This window comes from Aulostomus chinensis, chromosome 7 (genome assembly GCF_037954235.1).
Source record: "Aulostomus chinensis isolate RoL2024-O1b breed Wild chromosome 7, RoL_Achi_v1.0, whole genome shotgun sequence".
In the NCBI taxonomy this organism is placed as follows: Eukaryota; Metazoa; Chordata; class Actinopteri; order Syngnathiformes; family Aulostomidae; genus Aulostomus; species Aulostomus chinensis.
The window spans coordinates 17,552,704-17,566,294 of NC_141326.1; the positions used below are offsets into that span (position 1 = coordinate 17,552,704).

A 13,591-nucleotide genomic window follows, 5' to 3' on the forward strand; every position below is an offset into this window, starting at 1 on the left:
TCCCCCCCCTCCACACACACACACACACACACACACACACACACACACTCATTCGCAATGATCTCTTCTGCAAAATTCATTTAAGTGAAGGACTTGGTGGGGAAACTAAATGTCAGAGATGAGCTCAAATCAACCTGACATCAAAATTAGACAAGAGGCTGCTGGAAAATGTGCAATACGTACATGAGGGTTGCCCCATATTTGGCTCAACATCCGGCCTGTACTGAAGCTATGAGACCTTCTGATGTTCAACTCCACCTGTGGCTCCTCCTTCATGTCACTGACATTTTCTGACTCCCTCACACTGGGCCTGTTTAAGAAAAGCACCAAAATAATGCCTCAATGATCATAATTATAATAGTAATTATAGAAAAGAAGGACTTGGCTAGCTGAATACAGGCATTTTAATGCTCTTATTTGCTATTTCATGACCCCATTTTTCTTTGTATATTGCTGACATTTGCATAAAATATAATCCAGTATTATACGCCACTCCAGCAACTCCTAATATTTTGTCTTAATATTATGTGTGCTATTATTACTTTTCTTTTTTCATCTTTCTTTTATTTGTTTCTTAATGGAAATGAAATTACGTTTCAAAAGAATGAGGAGAACTGGTGACCTGCAGTCGGTGTTTACTCATATGAGGATGGTTCCTGAATCTTACAGCTCCACCTAGAATATTCGTCACCACACCGTCTGGTCATGGCAGGGCAAGTGTGACCACGTTTGTGTGTCTGCTTGTGTATATCCTTGTGTCTGAGAATCAATTTCCATTGGTGTGTTCTTGTGTGTTTCCCCCTTTCGCGTAGCTCTTGTCACAGAGCCGACTTATTTGCATAATTTAGCATAAAACCTCCTTCTCCTTTACTCCTCTGTGACTGCACAAAAGCCCTCTCCTATCAGTCCTTAAATCCCTAATCTCAACAACTGTCTCTCTGTTTTCTATCTCTCTCATCCTCTCTTTTTTCTCTCTTTTTTTTGTACTTCCAACCAGAAAGTTGTGTTTTCATTGTCGTTTGCTACCTCCGCCAACAAGACAGTGTTTTCAAGCGCAGCTGCTGGTTTGTTTGTTTGTCTGTCAGCAGGATTACGCATAAACTAGCAGGCTGCTTTTCATGAAAGGAGTGGAGTAATTTTGGGGCAGATCCAGGATTTTTTTTCACTTTTATTAAAGTTGCGAGTTTTTTTTATTAAAGCTACACGATTCTACAAAAGTGAAGATCTGGATTAAAATGCATTTGAGGGTGGGTTATTGACCTTGGTGGATTTGTGGGCTTCCTGACTGTCCCTTTTTCTTGTTTATTTCTATTTCTGTCCCTTATATCTTTTCATCTCTCCTCCTCTTCACATCCTCTCTTTTTGTATTCTTTTTATATGCATTCAGAGGCCCTCCCAGCTATTTGGGGAGAGCTCAGTGTATGCTGACCTTAGCCCCCTTCCTCTCCTCCTTCTGTGTCCTGGGGCAACCATTGTTAACTCATCTCTGCCTCTTGTCGTTCATCACACTAAAATCCTTTGGCATTGCTGCTGTTTTTACCTATCTTTTGCGAGGGAAGCACTGCTTATGAGACCCAAACTCTGCTCTGCTTTCTGATCTTGTGCCAGCGAAGCAAATCCAGCTACTCCTTCATGCCTACTTGGCCAGTCTGTCTGTTGCTTCAGAATGAAGTAATAGGGAATTATTTTTTGTTTAATCATGCACAACTAAATTCCATTGCCTTAAAGGCATTTACATAGCAGGCATCATTCCTCCCCTCCTTTTCGTACATGTGTGTATGTGTCTCTCTGTGTCTGTGTGTGACTTGCATTTCAAGCAGAAAACACACAGCACCTCTCCACTGCACCAATTTTTTTTTCCTTCTTCCCTTTCATTTTGTTTCCCACTCGTCTTTCATATTCAGCCCGTTCCTACAGCATATTTCCCTTCCTTCCCTCTCACAGAAAAGAGAGCAGCGTTCACGAACAGAGTAAACTCTGCATGTCCCTGCAGACAGGCCTCTTAGCTAGCTGTGGTCATTGTTCACTGGCAGGTAATGGAGCAATGCGGACACGTTTTGCAGCGTGACCTTCCCTGACATTTAAATCAACTGCCATCTCAAAACCATAAAACCTGCCTGGAGTATCGTATTCGTGTGTGTGTGTGTGTGTGTGTGTGTGTGTGTGTGTGTGTGTGTGTGTGTGTGTGTGTGTGTGTGTGTAGTGTGTGTGCGTGTGTGCGTGTGTCCCCACCTGTCCTTGCATTCATCAGCACATATATGTGTGTTTTCTAATCTTCCACATGACACGTCTAATGAGATTCTGACATGTTGTCAAAACAGCTCATCAAGCACGCTATGAATGAAATATAGAAAAGCCCAGAGTGATGCGCTCTAAAAGGATTAAACTGAGGCGAGAACAGAATGGCTGTGTAGTTTGAGTTTATTTGCGTGAGTGCGCATGTTTGATTGTGTATGTTTACATGCCTTTGTAGGCATCCTTATAGTCAGTTGAGTGTGTGTGTGTGTGTGTGTGTGTGCGTGTGTGTGACTGAAATAGAAATGAGGAGAACATGACCAAACTCTAATCAACAGAAAAAGGGAATACTATATGGACATCAGTAGACCCTAGATGATATCCATCACTAATGCATGAGTCAGTGATTTATTTAACTGTGTGAATGCGCACGGTTGTGTGTATGTGTGCTATTTTGTTCTTCCCCGTGTGCAGATACAGTAGTGGATACTTTATACATTGTCTTTTATCTTTAAATAATCACATTATGCATGAAGAGATTCCTATCAGCAGCAACCTTCCAAAATATGTTCACATTTTTCCTTTGATGAATGAAAAACATTAATTAAAGGAGGATTCCAGTTATTTTTGTAGGTCTTACATTCCTTTTTTTTTTTTTTTTTTTTACATTAAGCCAATCATTTTTGATCAAATTTTCATTAACTGAAAAGCCTGAAACACTCTGAGATCTGCTCTCTAACACAGCACAGCAAGTTAAAAGAAGAATTAAAAAAAAAAAAAAACACAGCAGCACGCTGCCTCTACAGTCTTTAAATAGCTGTGGTTGAACATCTTCATTGCAGTTAATAATACTACATTTGATCTGTTTTGACATTACTCATACACATCATTATTTTCTCTGCCGTGCCTGACATTCTGTATGCAGACATCCTTACTTCCCACCATCCACCCAGAAGAAACTATCATCTTTTACAAAGACACGCTGTGGGATTTTCCAGTGAGTGGTACTGCAAAGGATTTGTTTTTGTAGGTTTTTTTTTTTTTTTTTTGGTCTAGTTTTTTTTTTTTTTTTTTAATTTTTGTCTCCCTTTGGACCGTATTAGAGAGTTCCCTAGAAACTGAAAGGTACACTGCTTTATTTACTTGAAGTTCTTTATTGTTTGGAACAGAGAGTGTCCTCGATTGATCAGTTCAATTTTGTTGATCTCAGCACTGGCATGAATAATCGACAGTACGTGGTAATTCAGTGGACATTCAGGGGTTCAACCAAGTGTGACATCAAGATAAATCATTTTCCACCAACCAGAGAGTTTTTAAGTCTTTATTCACAGAAAAATGTTGTTTGTGATAAATTTCACCCTTTATTCTTAGTAGCCATTTCTTGCTGTCTGTATATGTGGTATTTTTCCAATGTATATGATGATTTTTAAAAACATTTGCATTGCAGACATCTCTGCAATTCCATCTGACATTTGCTTTCCTGTAACTGGCAGACAATTCTTGTTATTAATCCTTTTACACCACTTTGCATAGAAAGATTCTTACTACATTAAAGGTCTCTCTCTCTCTCTCTCTCTCTCTCTCTAGGTTGCCAATCTTCTCAGGCTCTTCCAGATTCCTCAGATAAGCTATGCGTCAACCAGTGCCAAACTAAGTGACAAGACCCGCTACGATTACTTCGCCCGCACCGTCCCTCCTGACTTCTACCAGGCTAAAGCCATGGCTGAGATCCTCCGCTTCTTCAACTGGACGTATGTGTCCACAGTGGCATCAGAGGGGGATTACGGTGAAACTGGGATAGAGGCCTTCGAGCAAGAGGCCCGCATGAGGAACATCTGTATCGCTACTTCAGAGAAAGTAAGGAACACAATAGAAACCAGTAATATTATATTTTTTATCTCTTTGGTCCGATCTGCATGAATCTAAGCAGAAGGAGCTGGAAGCCAGATTAAAAAAGAACAAACAAACTCAGCAATGTCAGTCTGATATATGGTCTGAAGCTGCACTTGTAACAATGAATGGGACACATACATTTGTCCTAATGTCTTATCTTGTTTTACACAAATGGGGTTTATTACACTTGTGCTATCGGCTGGGAACCAGAAAATGAAAGCTTATCAGTAATAACTCCTACTGGCTACTTTTACTGCCATATTTCTCGTCTCATTTGCTGTGTAAGTGCATGTTAGTTTGAGATTAATGTACAATGAACATTTTTGCTTGCTAATATAAATGGCACTAATAAATAGTTACAAACCCTTTTATGCGGAACAATGCTATTACATTGAAATCTTCTCTCTGTCCAGGTGGGTCGTTCTAACGCTAAAAAGTCCTATGAAGCTGTAATCCGTCAGCTCCTCCAGAAACCCAACGCCCGTGTGGCTGTCCTCTTCTTACGCAGTGACGATGCCAAAGAGCTGCTGGCAGCCGCTGCCAGGCTTAACACCTCCTTCATCTGGGTGGCCAGTGATGGCTGGGGTGCACAGGAGAGCATAGTCAAGGGAAATGAGGTCATCGCTGAAGGAGCCATCACACTTGAACTGGCAGCCAATCATGTGCCAGATTTTAACCATTATTTTCTCAGCTTGAACCCTGGCAAGAACCATCGAAATCCCTGGTACCGGGAATTCTGGGAGCAGCGGTTCCAGTGTTCCTTGGGTGGAGGAGGAGCAGGAGGTGTCAGATTGGGAGAGACACCTCTCCCACCTTGTGACAAGGACTTGTTAATGGACAAGAGTAGTTTTGAACCAGAGTCCAAGATCATGTTTGTGGTTAACGCGGTTTACGCCATGGCTCATGCTCTCCATAATATGCAACGGAGCCTGTGCTTCAACACCACCAAGCTGTGCGACAGCATGAAGGCCTTGGATGGGCGCCGACTCTACAGGGATTTCATCCTTAATGTCAGCTTCACAGGTAAGAGAGCAAGAGCACGACAGAAAAAGTGAGTCCTAGATAAGGCGAGTGAAGTGTAAAAGGAAGAGAATGTTGGAGAGGAAGTCAGGGATGAAAAAGGAACGATAGCAAGAAGTAGACAGGAATGTGAATGCTGTGCCTAGTTAACAGTCCTCTCATGAACAACACAGGGATGTTGTCCTCCTCAGCCAGAGCAGCCAAGCTACAGAACATAAAAAGTACTGAGACAAATCCGATTAATTTCTATGTATTGTCAGAGCCAGCCTGCCATTGACAACTATTACCCATGCGTAATTGACACGACACTACAAAGTTGCTTTGAGGAACGAGAGCTGCAGTTAATCCGTCAGCCATATTCTTCTCTCTTGCACTAATGAGATTGTGTGTGTTATAATAGCTCCTATAGCACGCTGCCTGTCTGTCTGTCAGTCTCTGTAGAGTTGGAGGAGAGGAGACTGAGGATTGGCTTGACTGACAGATGGCGTACAAAGGAAGCGTTATAAATAAACTGCTGTGTCTCGGGGACTGACACAGGTTTAGAGGTGCTTATTCCTCCACCAACCGTGACCAAGAGTAGACATCAAAACAACCAGACAAACTGCACTAACAGGACAGCTTTGCTACGGGACACTGGGGATGTTGAACAGGAGGGATGGATGGAGGGCGACAGATGGGGGGAGAGGGAGGGAAGCTTACAGATAAGACAGCGAGCAAGACTAAAAATGAGAAAAGCGAGTTGGGCGTAAGGTAAAAGGGAGTCACAAAAAGTGCTTTTTTGGATGGAAAGTGTGCTGAGGCAATGCCAGAGTGGGGTAGCGTGCATCAGCAGAAGAAAAAGAGGATTCTCTTTGAAATTACCCATCTTCATTTCTGCTACAAATCAAAGGACTTGGAGCACAGGAGGGAGACAGAGGGAAGGATGAGGAGAGGAAGAGTGTGAGGCAATAGCAGTGGCAGCCTCCGGTTGGCACAGATGATATCCACTCCCTTATAGGGTGCACACTGAGATGGAAGGATGGAAAAGATATTTAGATTCACACTCATAGAAAGTTGGAGAGGAGAGGTTTGAATCCCACTGTGACTTCCTACATCTCAATGTCTGATCATCTCTCCTTACATTCCCCTCTCTCTCGCTTTCCAACTCTCCCTCCCTTCTGTTCACTACTGATGTATGTCCATGAGGCGCATGTCTTCATTCTGCAGCAGGGAAAGAGTAACAGCATGTACAAGGATCCTGAGTTCTTCATAGCTCAGTGTCAGCTGCGACGGCGACAGCATGACAAACAGCTGTATGGGTAAAAATGCACCGAAAGAAGGTGCTTGGAGTAGAACTGGGGATGTCGATGGTAACGGTGCGGTTAAACTGTTTTGAGTTCTTGGTTGGCTCTGAATGACTCACTGCTGTACATATCTTTCCATCTACAGTATGTAAGCTGAGGTGAGATGAGGTTGAATGTGGGGTATAAATACTGCAGCATCACCATCCGCAGTGCTCGCAGTCTGAACTGTAGCAGACGGAAAACCAACAGTGTTCGTTGCTCTCTCTCTCCAGCTCTCTCCTATTTTCTGCTCTTGCACACACACACAAACACACACACACACACACACACACACACACACACACACACACACGCATGTTCATAATACACTTTGAACATCATTAAAGTTGGATCTCTTATACATCTTCAGCATTCCCACTCTAGTAGTCAGCTGCTGGAACATTTTCTAGGTAGGGTTGTCCATTCAGTTTCAGCAAATATTCTGTGTGTGTGTGTGTGTGTGGGGGGGGGGGGGTATCTATATAAATATATGGATACATGATATAAACACACACACACATATACATATATGTACATATACACCCTCATATAGATTCACATATACACACTATTATATATGTGTGTGTACATGTATATATGTGTGTAGGTGTATGTATACCTATATACGTTTATGTATATATATATATACTGTACATATGTCTATATGTGTATTTATACTGATATATGTATTTGTATGACTGTGTATATATTATATATACATAAACACTCATATACACATTTATATATAAAGACACATTTATATGTATATAGTTATGCATATAAGTATATATATAGTATATGTATACATATAAATTAATATATACATCCATATACACATATATGCATATATACATGTATTTTGTCTATTATTACATCTTATACATCATTTTGCATCAAAATGCCTGTCAGTAGCAGAAAGTATTCGTTTTGAAATATAAGTCAAAAGTTGAATGAAAAATAAATTGTCAAGTATAATGCGGATATTTGGAAAATCTCCTTCAGTGCATGCAAGAACAAAATAATTTTGCTTCAGTACTTCCCATCCCTGTTTTTTGTCACTTTTTAATGTTTCACATCCTCTAGCCTGTAGCACCTGAAATCCCACTTCTACCACTGCTTTGCAGGTCTCCAGGAAATTTACAAGAGAGATCATTGTAAATACACTGTGTGCTGCGTTCAGGCATGGTCACGTGAATAAGACGTGCAAGGACAGGACAGTCAATAGGACGGAATTTTTTTTTTTTTTATGTGAACAGACAAAATCTTGGCTCCAAGAGGGATGCAGGAAATGGTTTACATATAAATACACATAATACTTGCTTCATTCCATATTTCAGACAAACAAACATTGACTACTTGTAAATTGTGTATGTTTTTTTTTTCCGGTGACTAAAGGAGGACACTCCTTGGGGATATTCACAAAAGATGGTTTGGTCTTTGCATCTCCTTAAAATGTACAAATAAAAACAAAAGAATCTCTTTAATTTACAAAACAACCACTAAGGTGAAATGTAGCTCTGACTACGCTGCCAAGTATATAGCATATTGGTGCGCTGGTGTAATATACATGTCTTTAAATGAGGATCGAAAGGATGTCCTCCAGATGTCGACTCCATCCCTTACTTGCTCTCCTCATCTGCTTCAAATCACGATTTTTTTTTAATGGGTTTTTTTAGAGTTTAGAGACAGTGGTTTCCTTACCATTAAATTCCTTGCATAAAGTTTTGAAGTCCCACACCTTGTCTGTTAGCTCTCTCTGAAAATGGCATCTGTCTCCTTTCTTCCACCATTGTTCTGACCGTCTCCTTACTGCGAATCCTTTTTTTTTTAAGTACTTACTGTCATCCTGCCACATGGATAATTGCAATCAAACACAAAACAAGGGCAAATTACGCTCACCTTCAAGACTTAACGGGTGTGTTTGCGTGGTAATATCATTAGGGTTATATCTTTTGCACACAATTCATGCTATTAGTGGCCGCGATCCATTCTTTGTCATTCGTTCCCTCTGACTTTAAAGTATGTTGTTTTTGTGTGTGAGTTACTTACACTGGTGCATTGAGGCAGTATGCTGTGTGGTTAGAAGGTTCTTTCATATGCAGCTCACTTCATCTAGTCTCATCTCGCTAGTTGCTATGGTAATGAAGCCGACACCACTGACAGTTGTTCGAAGTGATCTGGTAGATCATGGGAACTGCTGCCTACCATCCAGTAGGATGCACAAGAACTGAAACAGTCTCTCACACACACACACACACACACACACACACACCCATACATGCATCGAAAGACACAAACAAACAATGCTTCATTTAAAAAAAAAGTCAGCTTGAAATGCTTGTTGTTGTTTTTTTTACCAGCATGAAATTGCAGACACCCCCAGCCCACACACTTCTCTTAGCCATCATTCATCCCACCCACTCACTCCCTGATCTACAGCAAACAGTTCAGTGTATACTAACGCGCATGCTGCTCAAATGGTGGTGATAGATGTGATAACCCCCCACCCCACCCCTTATTGGGTGCCTTTATATGTAGGTGTGTGTGTGTGTGTGTGTGTGTGTGTGTGTGTGTGTGTGTGTGTGTGTGTGTTTATCTTTGTGAGGACAGATTTGAGTTGTAGACCTTGGTAACGACAATATTTTGAGAAAGTGACAGAGTTAAGACTCAGTTTAGGGTTGGGGACAGGCACTTAGTTTTGATGGGTAAGGGGCGAGGTAATGCTTTATGTCAATGAATTTGTGTGTGTGTGTGTGTGTGTGTGTGTGTGTGTGTGTGTGTGTGTGTGTGTGTGATGTGTTAGCAGAGGCGGTGTGCCTTCAGGGCCATATTGAGCAGAGAGCTTACTGCGACGTTTAGATGGTAGAAAACAACCTTCACTCCTTCACTCTCTCATTTTCTGTCTCTCCATCTCTGTCACTGCTTGTCGTTCAGTCTCTCATCTCTCTGTCGTGTTTCCTCTCTCTCTCTCTCTCCCTCTCTCTCCCTCTCTCTCTCTCTCTCTCTCTCTCTCTCTCTCTCTCTCTCCAGAAAGTCTCCTGCTCTCCCTACATTCAAAAACAGCACATCCCACTCAGACTTCACAAGGTTGCTCTCCTGCCTCCACCGCCTCTCTGCACCGGTCTGTTCATCCACTCCCTCACTATTCTCATCCCTCCATCTATCCTTCACCTTTTTCCTCTATTGATTCCTTCAACTAAAGGCTTTCGTCCATCCACCTATATCTCTGCTGCTGTCACATCAGCTTCTTGCTTTTCTCTTTTGCTGTCTCTCTCTTTTTTTACTCGTGTGTTTCTCCCCCTTCTCCCTTGTCACTTCCCTCCTTTCTTTGGCCTTATCTTGTCTCTCAGCTCATCCCTCCCTCCTTGCAACTCCTGCATTCTCTCTTTTGTCTCCACTATCTCACCACCTTCTTTTTCAGTCAAGCCTCAGCCCTCTGCTACTGCACCTTTCCTCCTGTACATTTCTCTCTCTTGATTTCCCTCGCTCCAGCCTATCACTCCCTCTATTCCTCTGTGGCCTGTTGCTCCGTGGTCCAGGCAGCGCTCCGTCCCCCCGGGGACTGAATCTTCTGGGAGCATAAATATAGTTAATATGAGCTGACTGTGTGTATTTGTGACATGTGAGTGCATCCTTGAGTCCGTATCTGTAAATGCACAGGGATGTGTGCGTATGTCTCCCTTTATACAATTCCTGTTGGGCACAGATGTGCTAAGGTCATTAACGCTCGGAAGGAAGAAAGAGAAGGACACTGTCTTGGAAAGGTCACAGCATTAAGGGTCAGACTTTGTCAGAAGAAGGTGTACATGTATGCATGTGTCCCAATATGGAATATAATTACTTTGTCAAGAAGGATTTATGTGAAATGATTTTTGGAAGCTCTCTACCCAACAGCTTTTGAATTTTATAGTTACCTTCCTTCTCTTTGAGTCTATTCACCCTCCACCCTCTGTCTGTCTCTCTACTTTTAGATAACTTATTCCTCCTCCCAAGCCCTTTTGCCTTTTTTCCCTCTGCCTTCCTTTAATACCCACAATCCCCCTTGGGCTTCGCTTTAACCCGACACGGCCGAGAACATAATTAATTACTCGGTTTCTGAATGAAAAGCCTGTTTTCACCATGCTCCTAATTAATCTAGAATAATAAGTACTCTGTCTCACGTCAGATTCTCTTACAGACACTGTTTTTTTTACTGTGTAAACTGTGTACGTACTTGCGTGGTGCGTTATTTCTTCAGGGTTAGTGTCGTCTCAGATTAAACACAACAGTCCAGTGCTCACTGGAAATGACGATGATACCCTTGAAACTCGGATGGCTGGAAAATCCGACACTAACATAGATATAAAGTAAATACTCTTCCTTTTGCTTTGGTGTAACACCTGAAACACACTGGAGATGTGCGTGCTGTGTTCTGTCAGTTGAGTTTGTTGCCACCGGCTCTGTTTGTTGTGTCATTTTAAATGCTTGGAGAGGTGCGTTGCACAGTGATTGCCATGCATCATGTGACATATGTGGTCTCTGTAGCTGCTCTGATTGTTTACACTGATTATTGAGTGCAGCAACCATTGCTACGCTCATATTACGCATCACTGATCGGACCCTGCGTGTTTAAGATGGAAGAGTTAGAAGTGAATTCATCACATTTGTGTGGTGCTTTTTTCTACCTTCCCAACTTCTTCAATGACTTAAGCCACCTTCGGGGACACAAACTCGTCCAGCTTATCAGGGACAACATGTGCAACTGGGGACAAAAGCTGTGTCCCTACCTGGTAAAGCCCTGGTTTTATCAGGTTGATGTTTTCAGTTGGGGTTCGTCAGTTCGTAGCGGTTATGCTAAGTCTGCAGGAAAGTGATGCAAGTCCTTGTAAATACCCCAAAATGACTTAGGTACGTGTGTGTGGACGTGTGCCGCAGATCTTCCAAGGCTTTTATTATTCTCTGTTTGCAATTATCAATGATCATATTTTGTTCCATATTGTTCTTCAAACAAACGTATCCCCCATGCACCCCTCTCTACAGAATGAATAATGAATAGTTGAAAAAGACAAAGAGAACAAAATCATTTATGAGACACAATCCAACGCAGATCTAATAATCATTGGCTCCGTCAATCTACGATGAGGCACTTTGTTACCACCTGTGAGGCCATGTGTTTACTGATGCTTGTCTATTAGCAGAACTGCACAAAAACTACTAAATGTTAAGAAACTTGGCAGAAGGGTGGAGGATGGGCCAAGGAACGACAAAATGCATTTAGGATCGGATCTGAATCATAGTTATTCCAGGACTTCTTTGATCGAATTCTCAGGCGAGAGCAGGTGACATCACACACGCAGTAAAAGAAGGAGTTAAAATGGATCTATTCTATATGAAATGGTAAAGTGTTGGTGTTTTTTTCCCACCAAGGTCAGCATCAATGTGAGATCATAATGCTCTGCGCAAACACTTTTTCTGCTCTGTGATTCCCATCCCCGCTCATACTGTGTTACATGTTGACATCATTTTCCGTATGAATGCAATTATGCACTCAAAAGTGTACGCAGTGAATCTGAAATCAGTTAGCTGTAATGCTTAAAGATCCCTCCCTCCAGACATGTGTTAAGGCGTACTGATATGCGTCTGACAAAAAAAACAAAACAAAAAAAAAAAGATTACCATATTAGAATCCTTAAAATGCTACTACCTCGTTTATATTAAAATTCCAGAAAGCCGAAGGGATCAATTCAATGTGACTTTCTTTAATCTCACTGCAATTCATTTCAAAAACACTTTGGCCAAACCGCGCCCACTTCCTGATCCACTATCGGAACAGAGATACAGCAACAGATAATTTTTTTAACAGATACAGATCTTGTCGTCTCCCACACACTCTTCAGTTTTAAGTGCTGCCGTTTCCTGTTTCTGCTTAGCGTGCCTTTCTTATATGCTTATGTATTTCTGTACACTCAAAAGTGTGGACCTTGTGGCTGGGGGGAGGGCAATTATGTACTCTCTTGTTCACTTTGTACCTCTCTGGTTGTCGTGATCTCATGTTGAGCAGTATTCTATTGTTCAGGTAACAAATACACCTTTAAGGGAACATTCTTCAGTCCTGAAATTTTCTGATCTGGTACCTCCATTTTTTAGTCAGTTACCGTGCTGTGTGTTAATAAAACGTTAATTTAAAAAGGAAAAAAAAGATAATGACTGGTGTCATGGCCTGGAGCAGCGGCTGTCCCACTGGGATTTCTGTTAGTCTGACTGTTGGCTTCTTTGCTAGGTTAGGGTTAACGCCTTACAGTTAATGGTTAATATTTAGCACAAACTATTTCATCACAACCATAATTTGGTCAGCAGTATTGTAAATGTAGCTAGCGACTGCGTTGAGGCTAGAGAGCGGCGCCCATAAGTCAAGGGCCAGTGTTGTTTGTCTCAGCTCTACATGCAGTCACCTGAGAAGTCTTGGTGGCCTTCGTCAGCTCTAACTTGCACCCTCATCCACTTTCTGAATAAGCCGCTTTGTCACGTCAGCAAGGTCGGCGGTGTTGGGAGCGGGGAGGAATCACTAGTCCCCCCGAGTCTATCGCTGTGTAGATGTGGTCTGTTAGAGGGAAGTCAAGGACAATACAGCGCCCTCAAATGGGTCTGTAGGCTATTGCCGTTATCACTTTATTCTTTATTACACACAATTACCACATACAGCTAATTAGGCTTCTGCACACATCTAAGGTTCTAATAAGGTGCAGTTATGATAATTAGCTCGTGGCAAAGTGATTCTGCGAGTGTGTATGGGCGTGTAGGAGGAGGAGGCCCAGCTTGTCTTATTGCTCTGTGTTATTAGCAGACTTTATTATCTGCCAACTTGCAGTTTAATGGATTCATATCTCTTCTTTGTCTGGAGATATTATCAGCACTATTTTTTATTGAAATCATCTTCGTTTAGCTGTCACCAAAACTATTAGCCCTAAAATCCCCCCCCCCCCCAAAAAGGTTTGACACGTAAAATTTCCTGTGACACCTAGAGAGAGGGAGAGAGAGATGGTTATGCTGTCTCTGTGATTTATGGATTTCATAAACCTTAACTCCCTCTGCTGCCACCTGACACACCATTCTTCTCTGAAGCTTTCAAAACAATAGCACAG

At 41.9% G+C, this 13,591-nt stretch overlaps 1 protein-coding gene across 2 annotated transcripts in view; it reads left to right on the plus strand.

Moving 5' to 3' along the window:
• Positions 1 to 13,591, plus strand: part of grm3 (glutamate receptor, metabotropic 3) — a 41,026-nt gene that overhangs the window by 17,025 nt on the left and 10,410 nt on the right. For both annotated transcript variants that reach the window (XM_086208866.1, XM_086208865.1), the window contains exons 6-7: positions 3,823 to 4,092; positions 4,542 to 5,151. In XM_086208866.1, the coding sequence (XP_086064992.1) occupies positions 3,823 to 4,092; positions 4,542 to 5,151 (880 nt within the window). The remainder of the gene's footprint in view (positions 1 to 3,822; positions 4,093 to 4,541; positions 5,152 to 13,591) is intronic.